The 16323-nt window shown below is 42.4% G+C and overlaps 3 protein-coding genes across 4 annotated transcripts; all 3 read right to left on the minus strand.

The window, feature by feature from the left end:
- Positions 1-353: 353 nt before the first annotated feature.
- Positions 354-2241, minus strand: LOC115626200 (methionine aminopeptidase 1D, mitochondrial). Its single transcript, XM_030521483.1, has 3 exons — positions 1472-2241; positions 724-1400; positions 354-664 (listed from the first exon to the last, which is right to left on the minus strand). Exons 1-3 carry the CDS (start codon positions 1546-1548, stop codon positions 468-470), a joined length of 951 nt encoding a protein of 316 aa, XP_030377343.1. The 5' UTR covers positions 1549-2241; the 3' UTR covers positions 354-467.
- Positions 2242-5852: 3611 nt separating this feature from the next.
- LOC115626012 (DNA topoisomerase 3-alpha) lies at positions 5853-10132 on the minus strand. Its single transcript, XM_030521259.1, has 5 exons — positions 9991-10132; positions 9297-9930; positions 8783-9238; positions 6164-8635; positions 5853-6099 (listed from the first exon to the last, which is right to left on the minus strand). The coding sequence occupies exons 1-5, from the start codon at positions 10069-10071 to the stop codon at positions 5936-5938; spliced, it is 3807 nt and encodes a 1268-aa protein (XP_030377119.1). The 5' UTR covers positions 10072-10132; the 3' UTR covers positions 5853-5935.
- A 287-nt stretch (positions 10133-10419) lies between these two features.
- LOC115625877 (zinc finger protein swm) lies at positions 10420-16285 on the minus strand. 2 transcript variants are annotated; one of them, XM_030521092.1, is made up of 6 exons: positions 16176-16285; positions 15329-15618; positions 14708-15260; positions 12098-14608; positions 11398-11526; positions 10420-11333 (listed from the first exon to the last, which is right to left on the minus strand). In XM_030521092.1, the coding sequence occupies exons 2-6, from the start codon at positions 15385-15387 to the stop codon at positions 11088-11090; spliced, it is 3498 nt and encodes a 1165-aa protein (XP_030376952.1). In that variant the 5' UTR covers positions 15388-15618; positions 16176-16285; the 3' UTR covers positions 10420-11087. The 2 variants fall into 2 exon arrangements, with proteins under 2 accessions (XP_030376952.1, XP_030376953.1); XM_030521093.1 differs by lacking the exon at positions 16176-16285 and adding an exon at positions 15780-15895.
- Between the last annotated feature and the right edge of the window lie 38 nt (positions 16286-16323).

The raw sequence follows: 16323 nt of genomic DNA on the forward strand, positions 1-16323 counted from the left end.
GTACATATATATAGCAATTAAATATACATATACAAATATTCCAAAATATGCTTTAAAACGGGATAAAAATTGAATGAAAACAATGTAATCTGCGCTTCAATATTTTTTTTGTATTATTGTATGTACATTACAAATTTTTTTGCAAAATTCAGCTTGCTATCGCTCCAATAATAAATGTTAAATTTAAATTTAATGTAACAAATATGAAACGTTGTTTAATTCGAAATTATCGATCGTTTATTTCCATCAAATAAAACTAGAGGCGATTGTGACTGAAAATAGAAATTCTCGACATACACAGAATCGAATTGGAAATACGAAACGACTTATTTTAATTAAATTAAAAAGCGAAATTTGCTTTCAATAGTTTTAAAATTATATAGTTTAATGATTAACAAATCTGAAGAATGTAATAAATTCCGAAAAGAATTCTTCAACAATATTTTATGACTTAAAATAACGTTTATTTAATCCACTTTGGTAAGCACTTCGACACCCGTCTCAGTGATGAGTACTGTGTGTTCGAATTGCGCGCTCCGTGCTCCATCTAAGCTAACCGCCGTCCAACCGTCCTCCAGCAATGCAATATCTGGTCCGCCTAAGCTTAGTATGGGCTCAATGGTGAATGTCATGCCAGGCTGCATCTTACCCGGAGCGTCATTATCTGTAATATATGCAAATATTAATTTCATTTGCCAATATTTACATTATGGAATACCCTACGATGATGATAGATCTCGGGAGGTCCATGAAAATAGCTGCCGATGCCGTGGCCAATGAATGCGGCTATGGACTCCAGATTGCGTTCCTTGCAGTACCTCTCAATAAATCGACCGATGTGGTTGAAGGGCACACCCGGACCGCAGAGAGCAACGCACATGTTGAGACATTCGCGTGTCGAGTCCACCAGAAATCTACCCCGCTCGTCTACGTTGCCCACGAGAAACGTTTTCGAGCAGTCTCCGTGATAGCCGTTGAGATAAACCGTCACATCGATGTTAATAATGTCGCCGTCGGCGAGAGGCCGATCATCCGGCACCCCATGGCAGGCCACATTATTGACTGAAGTACAGATCGACTTGGGGAATCCAGCATAGCGTAGTGGCGAGGGATATGCACCCGCAGCAATGATGCGCTCATGGGCAATGCCATCAATCTCGTCCGTGCTCCTGCCTACCTTCACCAGCTCCCCACAATATCGTAGGATCTGGGCTGCCAGTTTGCCACTTCCCCGCATAAATTGTATCTGCTGTGCATTCTTAATTTCCGTGCTACCCAACGTATTGCCAGGCACGGAGTTTATCTGGTAATAGTATGGAGGCTTCTCTATGTTGTCGGGCACCTCTCGCTCTGGGGAAACTTTGCCGGCTTCGAAGATCTTTTGCCATTCCCCGATGTCTCTTTAATATAAAACAGTATATTTTAAACCCACTTGCAGACCTGCTAGAATGTTCATATAATCCATACGTACTCCTTGTTTTTGCCGAACTTGAAAAAACTTCGACACAAGAACTGACCAGGAGCTCTTCTATACAATGCTGACAACATTTCCACTTCGCTTTAACATTTCCCACTTCCAAGTGATTGCTCAACCAACATATGTTGCGGTCGCTTTGAACAGCTGATTGCAGACAGGGGCGCAACTAAAAGGGGGTCGTAACGCATACACGCTGACCAATTTGATTTCAGAGACTAAAAGAGCTAGAAACACCAAATTTTGTACACAGATGCCATATATGTACATACATATGTACGCTAGGCAAGTTTATTTTATTTTTTATGCACTCCCCCATTTTCCGTTCCGTATGTATAATCAGCTCTTTCCTTCCGCTCGCTCCTCGCTATATTCCACAGCTCCCGTAATTCTTGGATTTTTTTCAATTACTTCCGGTTAGTGCTTATTTGGCCTTTTGTTAAGTTTTTTCATGATATCCAATTTGAAAGGAAGTTATAGCCAAACATGAAATCCCTGTCGAAACTCTTTCAGCAGCTGTTGTTGTACTTGCTGCTTCGGCACAACTCAATACTGCACACATGCTCACAACAGACACGCATAGGGAATATTCCAATATACATATGTATATGTGCAGTATTAGCGTCGTTCTACCTAATTTTACCAAAAGGCATGGAAGTGTGGTAAAATTATTGCTGCTGTACGTTTGGTTACATTTAGCTATGTTCCGTTATGTACTTTATGCGTCCATTTGGTCATGTAACTTTTTTGTGCACATTCGAAATTAAAGCAATACAATGGCCGTCACTTCTTGAACTCGTTTACTTAACAGCTGCAATATGGTAACTCGTTGTTTCCTTATGAACACCTGGTATTTTGCTATTCGGCGCACCCCTTCTCGTTCGTTTTTAATATCACCAAAATGACCCACCCCCTCCTAAGATTCAAAGCAGATTTTGAACGAAACATAAAAATGTAGTAAGAAAACGAATATATTGTGAATAGCACTAGATTTCGTTACTTTTGCAAACGTACCGTTGCTCTTCAGTTGATTTTTGCTTGTGTTTAAATTTATTTCCTGTTCCTTTATGCGCCTGTGTCATGCAGTCTGTGTCTAGTTTCCCTACAAAAAGATGTATCAAATAAAACCAGAAGGTGTATTTTTAACGACTTTTACACGCATTATCCATCAGGTAAACATAAATCAGCAGTACGCAAATCAATTGCTTGCAGTTTTATGAAATACTACCAATAGGAGAGCAGCTTGTTTACATTTCCAAATTAACCGCTAGGACTGTGCAGCCATTTGTGTTACAGCTGATTTGTGATTACACTACAGCAGGATTGTTTGGTGCCCATTTATGTTTGGCTGGTATTTATCAAACGAGGTTGTAGTTTGTGCCGGCCAGAGAACGCCCGTCAAACCTTATCGGCAGTGCAGCAACATTCTTTCGACATGCTCTTTCCTGGTTCACCTCCACTGTGAAATAACTAATTCCCAACGAATTTGTAACTCATTTATTACCAGGCAACCATAAATAAGCATTACCCAAACGAACTGTCGGTCGTTGTCGTTGATTTACTTATGTTTTTTTCAATATGGCGTTAAGAAATGAAATGCAACCAATGGGAGAACATCCAGCTTGCTTACATTTCGCAATATGCATCATGCGGCCATCACTCCGCCAGCTGCTTTTGCTTGTTTACATTTGGAAATTCACCGTTAGGATCGAACAGCCATGTTTTATCAAAAACGACCAATAGGAAAACACCAGTTTGTTTTCATTTCTGTAACTCAAAATGGTTGCATGATTTAAACTGCACCTTTACAGCCAAGCAGCTATTTCGAGTTACAGCAGACTTGTGATTGCGATGGCTGTCGCATCATAATTATTATAATACAAATGTTTCGTTTTATTGATTCCAATTGCATTTAAATTAATGAAATTGCACTTATAATGTTACACGATATCAATAGAATGAATACGTTTTACGTGTTTCTGAATTAAAAAAAATTGTTTATTGTAAATTTTGCTACACATTACATCAAAAAACTTAATTCAAAATATAATTTGTTTTCTTTTAGCCGACTATTACAAATTTGTATACAAGACCTTGTTATATACATACACTTATCGGCTTAGTTTGTGGTTTTATGGGGTCTTAAGGAATATGTAATTAGGTAAATAACAGTAAATAATAAAAGCATTACCCGGCTTTTTTAGGGTGGGCTTAAAATATGCGTTTTTAAATTATGGAAGTTCTTGAATTATTTCATTTACAAGCTTAGAGCGATATATTTTGTGTGCGCTGCATAGCTGGCCAATTCTCGCAATGAATCGGATTGTTGTTAATTTTGAACACTTCTTTTGCTTGTTACCTTATAAGACTTGTTTCTCGATACAAATAATAAAAAAAAGTAAATAAACTCAATTTAAAAAAAACAGGCAGATATAGTTTCCAAAAATTGTTTAATAATTCTTTTCGTTTGCAGCAAGAGAACGCTCCACGTAATTATAGAATTGAACTAGAGAAGAAATAAATAAATATTGTTTTCATTTAATATTTTATCATTAAGCTTCTTATATGAAATATAAAGTGTTTTCTTGACAGCTATATTTTGGTATCATTAAGTTTTCTTTATTATAAGCAAGTAATTGAATTATTTTGGATGATTTCAGACTTAAAAATAACTCTAATGATAAAGTCGACAATCGAAATATCTTGCTGTAGGATTTAGGAATCAATTCATTTTTCAGCGTTTTAAGTTCTAGTTAATAAATTTACACGTATAATTAGTTTGTTTCTTCTAATATAATATTATCTAGTTACCAAATTCTTGGGGGAGCGCCAACAATTAAAATTATACATATATTTTTAAAAAGTGCTGTGTATTTGTTTATATAATTAGTATCGTTAAGTCTGCAGTGCCATTAACGGAAAATATTTATCATTGCTTTATTTAACGCTACTTCCAACATTTAATCAATTTTCCAAACGTTTTACAAATTTGAACAGGTCGCAAAGATAATGTTGTAGTTTGATTTTCTAGTTGGCCTGTGAAATGTTATGGCTCCGATTCTTAGCGTTTACTACATGATATGCCTGCTGTCCGCTATGCAGCGCTCACAAGATATATCGCGCAAACTTGAACAGCTCTAAGCTTCTAAATGAAGTAAGCGAAGAACTTCCATGACTTACCTTGACTACCCCAAAAAACAATTACCTATGTTATATTCCTAATTCAATAAAAAACCACGACCTAAGCTGATATGTAAGTGTATGTATAAAACTAGTTCAGGAATACAAATTTAATTGGTTGGTGAATTGAATACAAATGCAATTAGAATCAATAAAATGAAACATTTGTATTATAATTATGATGCGACAGCCATCGCAATTAAATCCATCGGTAAACAAATCATTTACCAAACGTGTATACTAAGAAGTCGACAAGTATAGGCTGACGACGACGCAGCTGTTTTTAGAAGCTATAATTGGTTCTAATATTCTGACCGTTTCGAGCAGCTTAGCATGGTCTAAATAATTTTTTACGAAAGTAGACTTGTCCCAGCAAAGGCCAACCTCATAAGTTTTGCAAAAGGATGCTTACAAGCTCAGCAGGGAAATCTATAAAAAATACATTCAAAAAAACAAAAAGAATATACTTAAGCCGATACAAATCGGTGATAAAAATGCGATGTGCTCGGAAATTCTTATACCTCGCACCAAAAACTTGTTTTAATACGTTGTATTTCAATTCGAAAATTGTGATTCCATACTTTGTTTTTATCCGTTTTGAAGCCAGCTGACTTAATCAATGAAGTAAAAGTATTGACCTGGAACAAATAAAACTATTAGTTTTAATAAAAATTGAATTCAGTATACATATGATTGATCATAAAAATGTATTAACTTCTTTGAAGTAATGAAATCCTATACTATAACCAAAATTTTGTAAATACCGCAGTTTTGTTAAACAAAACAAAAAAGAGAGACTATGTAAACATTTGCGCACAAGTAGACCAGACGACAAATTCATGCTGAATTTACAATTGTCGGTTTTAAATGGAGCAAGTAGGTTGGAGTACAATGCGTTCTAGTTTACAGTTCTAGCTCCCCAATCGAAACTCAACCAAACCGGCGTACATAAGCAAAAAAGGTTTGTTGTTCAATTTTTAATAACATCATCGTCGATCTTCGCAATCGTCAGCAGAAATAAGAAATGCTGGAATTTTAGTTAAGACAACGCCGGCGCTTCTTCTATATGCATATAACATACAGATATAGATAATATATCTTTATTACATTTTATAAAAACTATTTGCACATTTGAAATTTTGTATTTCTATAAAATGCTGGTTCTTTCTTTATTAAAATCTAATAACTTCGTTGAACGTTAAACTTAACTGTTACAATATTTATTTGTATTTACATAACAAACCTGATTTACAAAATCTTAAAAGTATTCAAAGGCTTGAGCTAATACTCAAATTGGCTCTTGCGGGGACATTTATTCTTTGTGTGACCCTCCTGCCGGCAAAGTCCACAGCGACGTGCTCGATTACCCGACCCCGAACTAGAACCATCTCTGCTGCCTTGATTTTGTGAACTTGACGGCGCGGCGGCAGCTTTTGAAGTGCTTGCTGTTTAATGGAAATGTAATTATAGGTGAATACAAGTTTTGACCTTTGTTTGAGCAAAACGTACCTTGATTGCCATCCACATCGCCCCATTGAAAGAAACCACAGGACTTTTCACGATTTGGACAGGCGTAGAATGGACGTCCCTGATTGGGACCATCCTTACGTACAGTTAAGCTGCTGGCGGGTTTATTGCATTTGCATTGAACAGCATTTGTGTCGTGGGCGGTTTTTGTGATAGTCATGGTGCCGTTAAAGTTGGAGCGACTGGCTGACCAATTTGAAGTGCTGGATTGCGAGCCTGACCCCGAGCCCCATGAATATGTTTCATTATTGTTACTCCTGGTCTTCGACGAATTGTTTTCCATAGCATCGTTTCTGGAACCGCTGGCCCAAGCTGTCTGAGCGCTACCCCAGCTATAATTACTTGATTCTCTAATTGTAGGGGGCGTCGAATTATTTTCGACAGCATCGTTTCTGGAACCGCTGCCCCAAGCTGTCTGGGCGCTACCCCAGCTATAATTACTTGATTCTCTAGTTGTTGGGGGCGTCGCGTTTCTGGTACCCCACGTATTGTTTGGCGTCGCAGAGTTTGCAGAACTTGCCGGCTGCTCATCGGCCCATTGAAAGAATTTACATTGGTTTGACTTGGGGCAGCGGTAGAACGAACGCCCCTTGTTGGGCCCATCTTTGCGCACAATCTGCCCCCGTGCTGGTTGATGGCAACCACTGCAAAGCACCACCGACCCAGTTGCAGTTCCAGCATCATCATCATTATCATTTGGTTGCCACTCATTACTTAGGCGTGGCCGCTTTGCTGCCGGAGGGACTGTTGCTGCGGCGTATGTGCTACGTCCTTTGGTACCCCAAGTCATTGGCTCCTCCTCTGCCTCGTACTGATGACGCATCCAGCTGGTTAAGCTGGTATCCAAATCAGCGGTTGGCCACGCTGCGGTGGCAGTAGCGGCCGCAGTGGTAGTAGCTACCCCACCAGGGGGTGGAGACGGTGGGGGCTGTGCATTACTGTCGACATTCAGCAGCGCCTCAAAGTCTGCATCGTCATCGGCAGCAAAAGCAGCGGCTATGTCATCTATCAAAGCGGCATCCGCAATATCTTTGACTTCTTTGGGAGGCATATTTCCACTTGACTCTGCCATCGCTGCAGCCGTTAACAGATCCTGATCAAAGCCATCGTTGCTATTAAAGAAATCATCGAAGGCGACTGTGTCACTACCTGTACTTGTTATGTTGTTATTGCCGCGAGTGCTGCTCGCTGTAAAATAGCTGCGCAAATTGCCAGCAGCTCTGCCCCTACTTGCTGTTGTGGTGCTGCTTTTCTTAGACTTTGCTTGAGTTTCTGTGCCACTACTGCCTGGTGGTGGTGGCTTCTTGACTTTCGCCTTGGGTTGCGTATCATTGCCCGGCCTGTTGGTTCTCGCAGGCGCTTGCCTGGGTGCCTCGCCCACAATGCCTCCTACAGCCTTCACGCTATCCACGTTAATGTTGAACGTGCTGCGAAACTGACCATCACAGCGCAAGCAGGTCTTGTACCAGCCATATGGCGCCTTAAAGAGTGTGCGATAATAGGCGCTGCTTAGCTTGAATTTCAGCAGTTTGTAGTTGGCACCACAACGCTCGCAGTGTTCGTCTAAAACGGATGGCTCTTTGCACTCATCCGGCAGCCAAACAACATTTTTGCAATCCGGATAGTTTAGGCAGCCAATGAAGTATCCCGTCTGATTTTTCTTCGGCTTAAGTGCCAGAGGTGCTACTTTGCATTTCGGGCATTCATAGAGCTGTTGAATGAAGTTCGTGCCATCTGCTAGAGAGCCGCCTACACCGCCACCCGCACCACCACCATTGTCGTCATTTGCGTTACCTCCGCGGCCCGCCGTTGGTGCTTCATTTAAACGCTGCGCAATTTTCTCATCCATTGCTGTTATTTTATCCATAATTTGTTGATATGCCTGCTTGTACTTTTGTATTTGTTCACTGAGCACCAGCTTGGGATCTTTTTCGCCAAGGCATATGCGTTTCAGATCTGCTTCAAACTCAGCACGTAACAGCGGCTTCGCTAGCGCCAGCTCCATGGCATCGTAGCCCTCATAGAGGCCCATTCCAATAACGCCCGGCACGATTGCTCCCTTATCCACAACGCCAATATAGCCCCGCTCCTTAATTGTATTAATGTGCTCTGCATGCGTGGCATCTGTCCCAATACCGTGCTTCTCCATCAGCGCTATTAAATCCGCCTCAGTGAGGAGTGGAGGTGCTGTAGTTGCGCCTTCATGCAGCGCTATCTCGGTGGGTTCAAACACCTGGCCTTGCTCGTAGTGATGTATTTGTTTGGCACTCCACTTATCGTACACATACACATCCAGGTAGTTACGCTCGTGAATAACCAATCCATTGGCACTAAACTTCTCCCCGGCAATGTCGATATTAACTATTGTTTCAGACCCAACCGCATCTTTGCTGACGCAGGCCAGAAAGTGTCGCACAATCAGCTCATAGACGCGCGCCTCATTCCCAGCCAGATCTGTGAGAGTAGAGATGATTTAATGAGCAAGCTAAAGTTAGAAAATTGTTTGGCGTCTTCGATCATGATAATATCATATCGCAACTATAAAGTTATTGCAGAGTTTCTTAATTCATTAAATAAACAGTTGAAAAAGAAACAACTTACTGGTAACTAGTTTGGTGGGATGTATCGGTGGATGTGCCTGATCCGATTTGTTACCATTTCGCGGACTTGGTCCCCATTCGAGCACTCGCTGTGCAAACGCGCCCCAATTGTCGTGGCCAGTCTGCTGCTCGACCAGCGGCGTCAGATTAAATTCCTTGGAAAATTGATTGGTCTCTGTGCGTGGATAGCTGATGAAACCTTTGGTGTACAGTTTTTCGGCAATAGACATTGTCTCTTTAGCGGACAGTTTTAATTTTCGTGAGCCCAGCTTTTCCATCTCAACGGTATCCATTGCTGTAGGTCGCCACTTGTGCTTCGGCTTCACTGTGACACTCTCCACTTTGGCGCGTGGATCGCTTAGACATAAGACCAAATAATTTTCGCAGGCTTCTTTGTCGAAAAGGCGATTGCGCGCCCAGTTGAATTCGACGGTCAAGTCCTCAATGGTGTGCAGCACTTAAATTAATATTTATATTAGTTTAATGTTAATTTGTTATGTTTATTTTCCACCTACCTCTAATCTTCCAGAAAGGCTCCGAAACGAAAGCCTCAACCTCCTTGTAACGCTCCACGACAAAGCCGAGGGTGGGTATCTGACAGCTACCATATGAGATGAGCTTATCCGCGATACCTTGCGGAAATAGGCGCTGCAGACGCATAGTTTGGAAGCGAGTTATTGCCGCTCCAGTGCGTAGATCCAGCTCTGTGCGCACATCCACCGCATCGCTCTGTCGTTTATCCGGTGGTCCCAATTGCTGTAGTGCACGACGCACTGCGACCGTCGTAATTTCTGAGAAACTGGCGCGATAGACAGTAAGGTTTGGTTTGATGGCACGACATACATCGACGACTTCGAATCCAATATTTTCACCTTCGCGATCGCAATCCGTCCAAATTATTAGACCCTGGCAGCCACGTACTTCGCGTTCTAGGGTCCGCTTGATTGGCTGATAGTCCTCGGCGACGGCCTTCCGCACTGGAGCATCGAACAGTGCAGAAGGATCAACAGTCCGCCAGTTGCGATACGAAACCAAAAACTCCAGATGCATTAAATGGCCGGATACGGACGTCATTACCATTTTGGCATTTTGACCACGAACCTGGGCTTCAAAATCGAAGACCTTATTGTACACAGAGTAGCCCTCGCGCTAAATTCCAATACAAACTACCATTAGTTTACATTTTATAGCATTTAGAGGATTACTTACCCGTCTTGCCGATCCCTGTGAAAGGAGATTAGCTATGGTTTTGGCCGCATCGTGTTTTTCAGCAACATTTAAATACTTCATGTCATTTGCTCGCTTAGCGTAGTGACGCACAAAATAGGCAGCACGAAAACATTTTAGGTCCAAACGCATTAAAACTATTTAGCACGAAAAATACACACAAACTTTGGTGAAAGGCGCGCCATTCCTATTCCATGATTCCCAGTGTTCCGATAACAACTGCGGCCTTATCGATTTCGATAGACGCTGCGAGCTGTACAACACTACATTCGCCCGCAGTGAAGAGGAATTCAAATCTTACATGCATTTCAAAAAATGAGTTTGATTATTTAAATGCAATTAAAACAAATTTGTTTTTTATGTGAAATTAATGCAAATACGAAACTATTTACTTTATTTATTATCTCTCTATATAACTTCTTCTTTTGCATTCACGTTGCTATTGTTTTTGGATTTTTTCTTTTGCAATTTTTTTAGGGTTTTTTTCTGTAGAGCTCAACATAAAACCTTAACAATTATAATTATATGTGTAAAGTATAAGAAAAGGATAGGATGAAAAATTGGTAAATACAAAGCATTATGTAATTTTATGTTAAACCAATCGGCTTCTCTTTTCTTCCGCAATTACTAGGATTTGTTTCTCATATATGTACTAATATATTTTTGTTGCTGCTTGTTACGTTGCTACCCGACTTAGGTATAGATAAACACTTTCGTATGCCGTATATAACCTATATAAATATTGTGTTCAGTAAAATATTAGTAATATTTAGAGCTTTTAGTATAAGAAATAAGTTCTGTTCCTTCTTATCAGTTAAGCAGCTACATTAGTGGTTTGCACTGCCTTTTGCTTGTTACATTTCATCTTCTGTTCATCTGATTTTGCATTTAAATTGAAAGTTGTACATTAGTATACAAATAACGTTTCTGGCGTAGCCGTGTGCCAATTATGCTTCTCTACATATACAGGTGTGTAGTTAGATATAGATAACAACAAATACAATTATGTTTCTCCAACATATGGGTGAGCCTTCGATAGAGGTGCTCTAACAACGCATACGCCTTTGCAGGACGTTGCATCAACGACGCCAAGAACGATCCTCAGACTCATCGTCTTCTTCGTCATCCTCCAGCTTTATCTCTGGTAATGTATCGATTCCAATCATGGATTCACTCTCGCTGACCGACTGCAGCAGTTGCTTCGGATTTACGACTTTATCTTCCGCATTCGCTGATGTTGTCCCTACCGTTTCCTTTTCAGTGGTTGGTGCACCCATGGGCACTGAGGGTGGTACTGGCGGCGCTACAACTGGCGCCCAGGATATCTGCAATATATGAGCGAGTTACCATAAGTTACTTCCAAGTTAATATCGCTTTTTTATAACCCACCTGCAGGCGCTTATCTTTGTACATTTTGCCACGAAGCACCGCCTGTTCGGCATTGAGACGGGTCGCATAGGAGAGAATTAGCTGCGGTATTTCACGGTCCACATCGTGCTTGGAAATTTCCCCAAAATGCTGTCATTATCAGATTAAAATATATAATGCAAAATATTAGTTCGACAAAAAAATTCCAAAATATATAAAACGTAAGCCATTTCAATAGTATATACATATATGGAGCTGATACTGCGGCGTTACTCGTATTTATAGTGATAATTCACTACATCACTTATTGTGTTTATATGCATGCGTCTGGTATAACAACAATATATACAACAATTGGGTGTTAATCATCAAAATTAAAATTAACCGGTTTTTTTCTCATATTCAATATTTCTGATTATATACCCATATTCTGAGGTATTTGTTTTTATGGCCATTTCTATGAGAAAGTATTTAATATAAACCGGCTCAATGTCCAAAAGAAACGAAGCTTTTATATTAAGACATAGAATTTTGTTTACCGATTACAATACAATAGATCAAATATAATTGAAATGGCGAATCGATGACCTAAAGCGTATACGTTTATTACTCATTACTATAAGGAAACTTATGAAAGAGTTTTTTAAACATCCTGTCTAGTCCATTAGGAGAGTTCTGCATAGGCACATCCTCAATTAAAAAAATATATTTTCCCACTCACCTTGAAATGCCCCAAAACGAAGTCCGCCTCTTCGGGAGCAAAGCCCGTTACCACAATGGCTTTGGGTCGGCGATCGACGCGCGTTGAACCTTCGGGAAAAGTGGCACGCTTTCGTGCCGCTGTCGCACCCGGTACAGAGGGAAAGTGTGAGGCTTTGGCAGCACCACCACCGGCGCCTCCAATTCCGTTACCACCAGCGGATAGCGTTCGCTGCAGCTCTTCTAAGCGCTTTTGTATGGCTGTGGTGTCATTGCCCTCTTGTTGCTGGGCGAATAGTTCCAGCTCCATGTCGAGCAGCTCCTTTTTCTGTTGCTCTTTGGTCTTCTTGACGGGCGGCTGTTGTTGTTGGATTTGCGCCTGCAACTGATCCTGATCAGCATGCACATCCTTGCGTAACTTATCGATAGTTTCCTGAAGCACTTTGATCGTCTCAAGCATATTGGCACGTTGCGGATCCTGCTGTTCACAACGTTCGACGAGCTCAAGAGCCGTCTTCATTTGCTTTACATAGCTTTGGAGCAACTCCTGTTTGCGCTTTCGCAATCCGTTTGCCAGCGTCTGCACAGCCTTCTGTTGTTCCTCCTGCTTCTTGCGTATGCTGGCCTGCGTCATCACGCGTCCTCCAACATTCGTGGCATTCAACTTGAGGCGCATGGAGGCAGGCGTTGTCGTATTGGCCACGGCACCACCTGCTGTTGCTGCTCCCACTGTTCCGGCTGCATTGTCCCCCTGCGTGGACGGTACTGTTGTACCATTGTTGTTGTTGCCGGTGCCTGCTTCGCTCAAAGGTGTGGCCGCTGCTCCCGCCGTTGCCGTTTGACTAGCATTGCTAATTTTGGCAGAATCCGTATTAGGTGCTGGCATTGCGGGCACATTGTGCAGATGATATTGACTGGCATTTTTGCGTCCACCACCCATGCCGCCGCCACCCACTCCGCCCATCGAATTTAAATTGGCCGCATCGCCACTGACATCATTATGCCAGAAAACTTTAATGAAGCGGTTGTTCAGTACCGCCTCCGTGCTGCGATAGGCAACATTGGCTTCGGCGTGCGTAGAAAAAGTAACAATGGCAGCCTCCGGATCGCCCTCATATGACACTTGTATGTTCACAATTTTGCCAAATTTGGCAAAATGATTGTTGAGATGAGCTATCGTATTGAGACCGCGCGGCACCTTTCGCAACTCTAGCGAACTATTATGCTGCTGCATATTTGGATTGACACGCGGTCCGAGACGACTATTAATAGACGCCTTGCGTTTGCTCGGTACGTCTGCAATAGCAACCGTATCTTCCAGTTCGTAGCGCCGCTTGCCCATTTCTGCAACTCCGCCAGCACCACCAGCGCCTGGTGGTGCTCCAACACAGCCGCTGCCATCAACAACGGGTATTGGTATAAGCTGACGCTGTAATGGCGTGGTTACTGCCGTTGGATTGAAGGGGAACGGCATCATAGGGCCAGCTGCTCCGCGTGCATAGTCCGCTGGTGTTAAACCAGGTCCATTGGGTCCAGCCATTGGTGCGCCGCCTGGAAGTGCGCCCATCAACGTATTCGGGCGCACGTTCCCACTGAAGGGGTTAATGGTGCTGCCACCTGGCGGCGGTACAGAGCCTGGCGGTTGAGCTCCTGGCGGCGGCGCACCACCACGTGCCCATATTTCCGGCGCATCTGGATTATACTCACGCATGGACATCATCAATGCTGAATTGTTGATGCCCTCGAACACGACTGGATTGATTCCATGATCCCAAGGACAAGTCTCGCCGCGCACACAGTAGCCCTTCTCGTCGAAGTCGCGACAACGCTGACGCTGATGCTCGCCCATTGTGCCCACAGGCATGTGTTCTGGTCCAGTTTGACCCAACGACATTGCCGGCTGAGACGACGGCGGCAGCGGTAGCGCCTGTCCACGCTCCGGCGAATTGGCATTTGCATTACGACGCGAGCTACGTTCCGGCGAGATGGAGCGACTGCGCGGCGAGTGCGAGCGACGTCCTTTGTTGTTGCCAAAACGCTGCCTTTCATCAAGATTGCCACCTCCACCTCCTCCTATGCGTCTTCTATCAAAATTCCGTCTGCCACCACTGCCAGCTCCACTGTGATGACGACCGTCGGCAGCCGGTGGAGATTTGTTACGATATGGGCGCTGATTTTTCTCGCGTTCATTCACGCGCCGGTCTCGCGAACGTGACCGACGAAATATACGTTCGTTGGAGCGTGATCTTGAGCGCGAACGCGACCGGAGAGAAGCGCGTCGACGGCGACTGTCACGAGGTTGATTCTCTTTGTCCGCATAGGCGCCAGCGCCAACATTGCCTCCGCCGCTCCGTATAGGCGGACTGGCGCTCCGCACAAAGCCGCTTCCGCTTCGCTCATTGTGGTGATGATGATGGGTGGACTGATGTTGGCTGCTGCTTCCGCTGTTGCTGCTGCCGGGCAGATTGGTGTTGTTATTGCTGTTGCTTTCGTGTGTTCTGCTGCTTGCATTGTGAGAGTCTTTGGTTTTGTGCTGCAAATGATCAAAGAGAAAAGTAATTTGATTTCCAAAAATTGTACAAACTTTTGGTTGAGAGAGATGCGAATCGCTATGAATTTAAGCATCACTTACATCGAAGGCTGGCTTGGTGTGTAACAGCGTATTGGCATCTGTGGCATTTGAGGCACTGCTGCTGCTGCTAACGATGTTACTGTTGATGCCGCTGTTCGCTGTTGGCTGCGTTGCTGTAATGTAGGGTGCTGGAAGTGATTCCGTTCTTAATACCTCCCTGCTATTGTTGCTACTGCTGATTTGCTGCTGCTGTTGATGTTGTTGTAACTGAAGCTGCTGTTGAAGCTGATTACCGTCATTTTTTATCACATTATCTTTTGTCGGCGACGGTGATGCAGCTTCCAACACTGCATCGATTTCAACAGGAGCATCAATGGCCAGGACATGGTCATCCAAATCAACTGCCGCCGCAGGTGCAGCAACAGGCGGAGGCAAGATTAAATACTCCTCACTGGCAATGGCATTGAATAGTTTATCCACGAAAGTTGTTGTTTCCTCCGATAAAAAAACATCGAGCTGCTCGATCATAATACGCTTGAGATCCTTATCCGATTTGTCTTTTTTAAGCAGCGCTATAACATAGCGTGCCAGAGCCGAAGAGTCCGCATCGCAGCTAAATAATAAAGAACGGAAATGTAAATTATGTTATACCGGCATGCAACAAAAAAAAAGAAGACTTACAGTGGTTCCAGCACAACGCTTAACCAATCCTTGAGTTTCTCCGAGTTTTCTAAGATCATATTAATAGAGTCTTCTGTTTGCGTTGCTATTGTTGTTGTTGCTGATGCAGGGGGTTAATTTTTCCGCACACACATGCACAGACGCAAACGCTCCGAAAGTATATTTTTAATATGACCTCTGATGCTGGTGTTGTTGCTTTGGTCTCAACCACACGCCTTCTATGTATGCCACCGCTGTGGTTGTTTTGCGTATATTGTTCTTTATTTTTATGTACAACGGCACTCCGTTTGCTGCAATATCAATTTATTTATTATTGTCTAAATTATTTGCTGTCTTCTATGATTATTTTCCTCAATTAAATTGTCTGCCAAATTTGCAAAGATGCTTCTTCTTCTTTGACTGTCATACACTCACGCTGCTACTACAACTACCATTTTCAATGTACATATACCTGTAACAAATGCTCTGCGATGGGAAAGCGGTAATGCATATACAAACGCACAGTTTGTAATTTTAAATTATGATATTGTTTATATTTCTGAAATCATTTTCAAAAATACTCAATAACATAAATAAGGGCTTGCTTGAACGTATAAAGACCCCCTGCCACACTTCAACCATGTAGTATTGACAGCATTAAGGCTACTCGCTCGTATTCCAATAAGAAAGTTTCTCGATTTTGCTACCCGATACTTTTGCTTGCGTACGAGCCAAACGGCACACATACACACAGGCTTACACACACATACACGTACGCACACATACAAAAGGCAGCATATTTTTTTTGCGCTCAAATTTCTTGCACTTATCAAACATATTCGCATATACTAACACCTAACGCACGTACCTTATGCACTAAATAAAACTTATGCAATAGTTTTATTTAAAAAACTAGACTTTTAATTAGTTGTAATTATAATTTTTCACTGCACTTTTTTTTCGCTGCGTACAAAACTGTAGCGATAACGATAACAGCAAGGTCGCTTGACAAGTTC

This window comes from Scaptodrosophila lebanonensis, unplaced genomic scaffold (genome assembly GCF_003285725.1).
Source record: "Scaptodrosophila lebanonensis strain 11010-0011.00,11010-0021.00 unplaced genomic scaffold, SlebRS2 tig00000080-arrow-pilon, whole genome shotgun sequence".
NCBI lineage: Eukaryota > Metazoa > Arthropoda > Insecta > Diptera > Drosophilidae > Scaptodrosophila > Scaptodrosophila lebanonensis.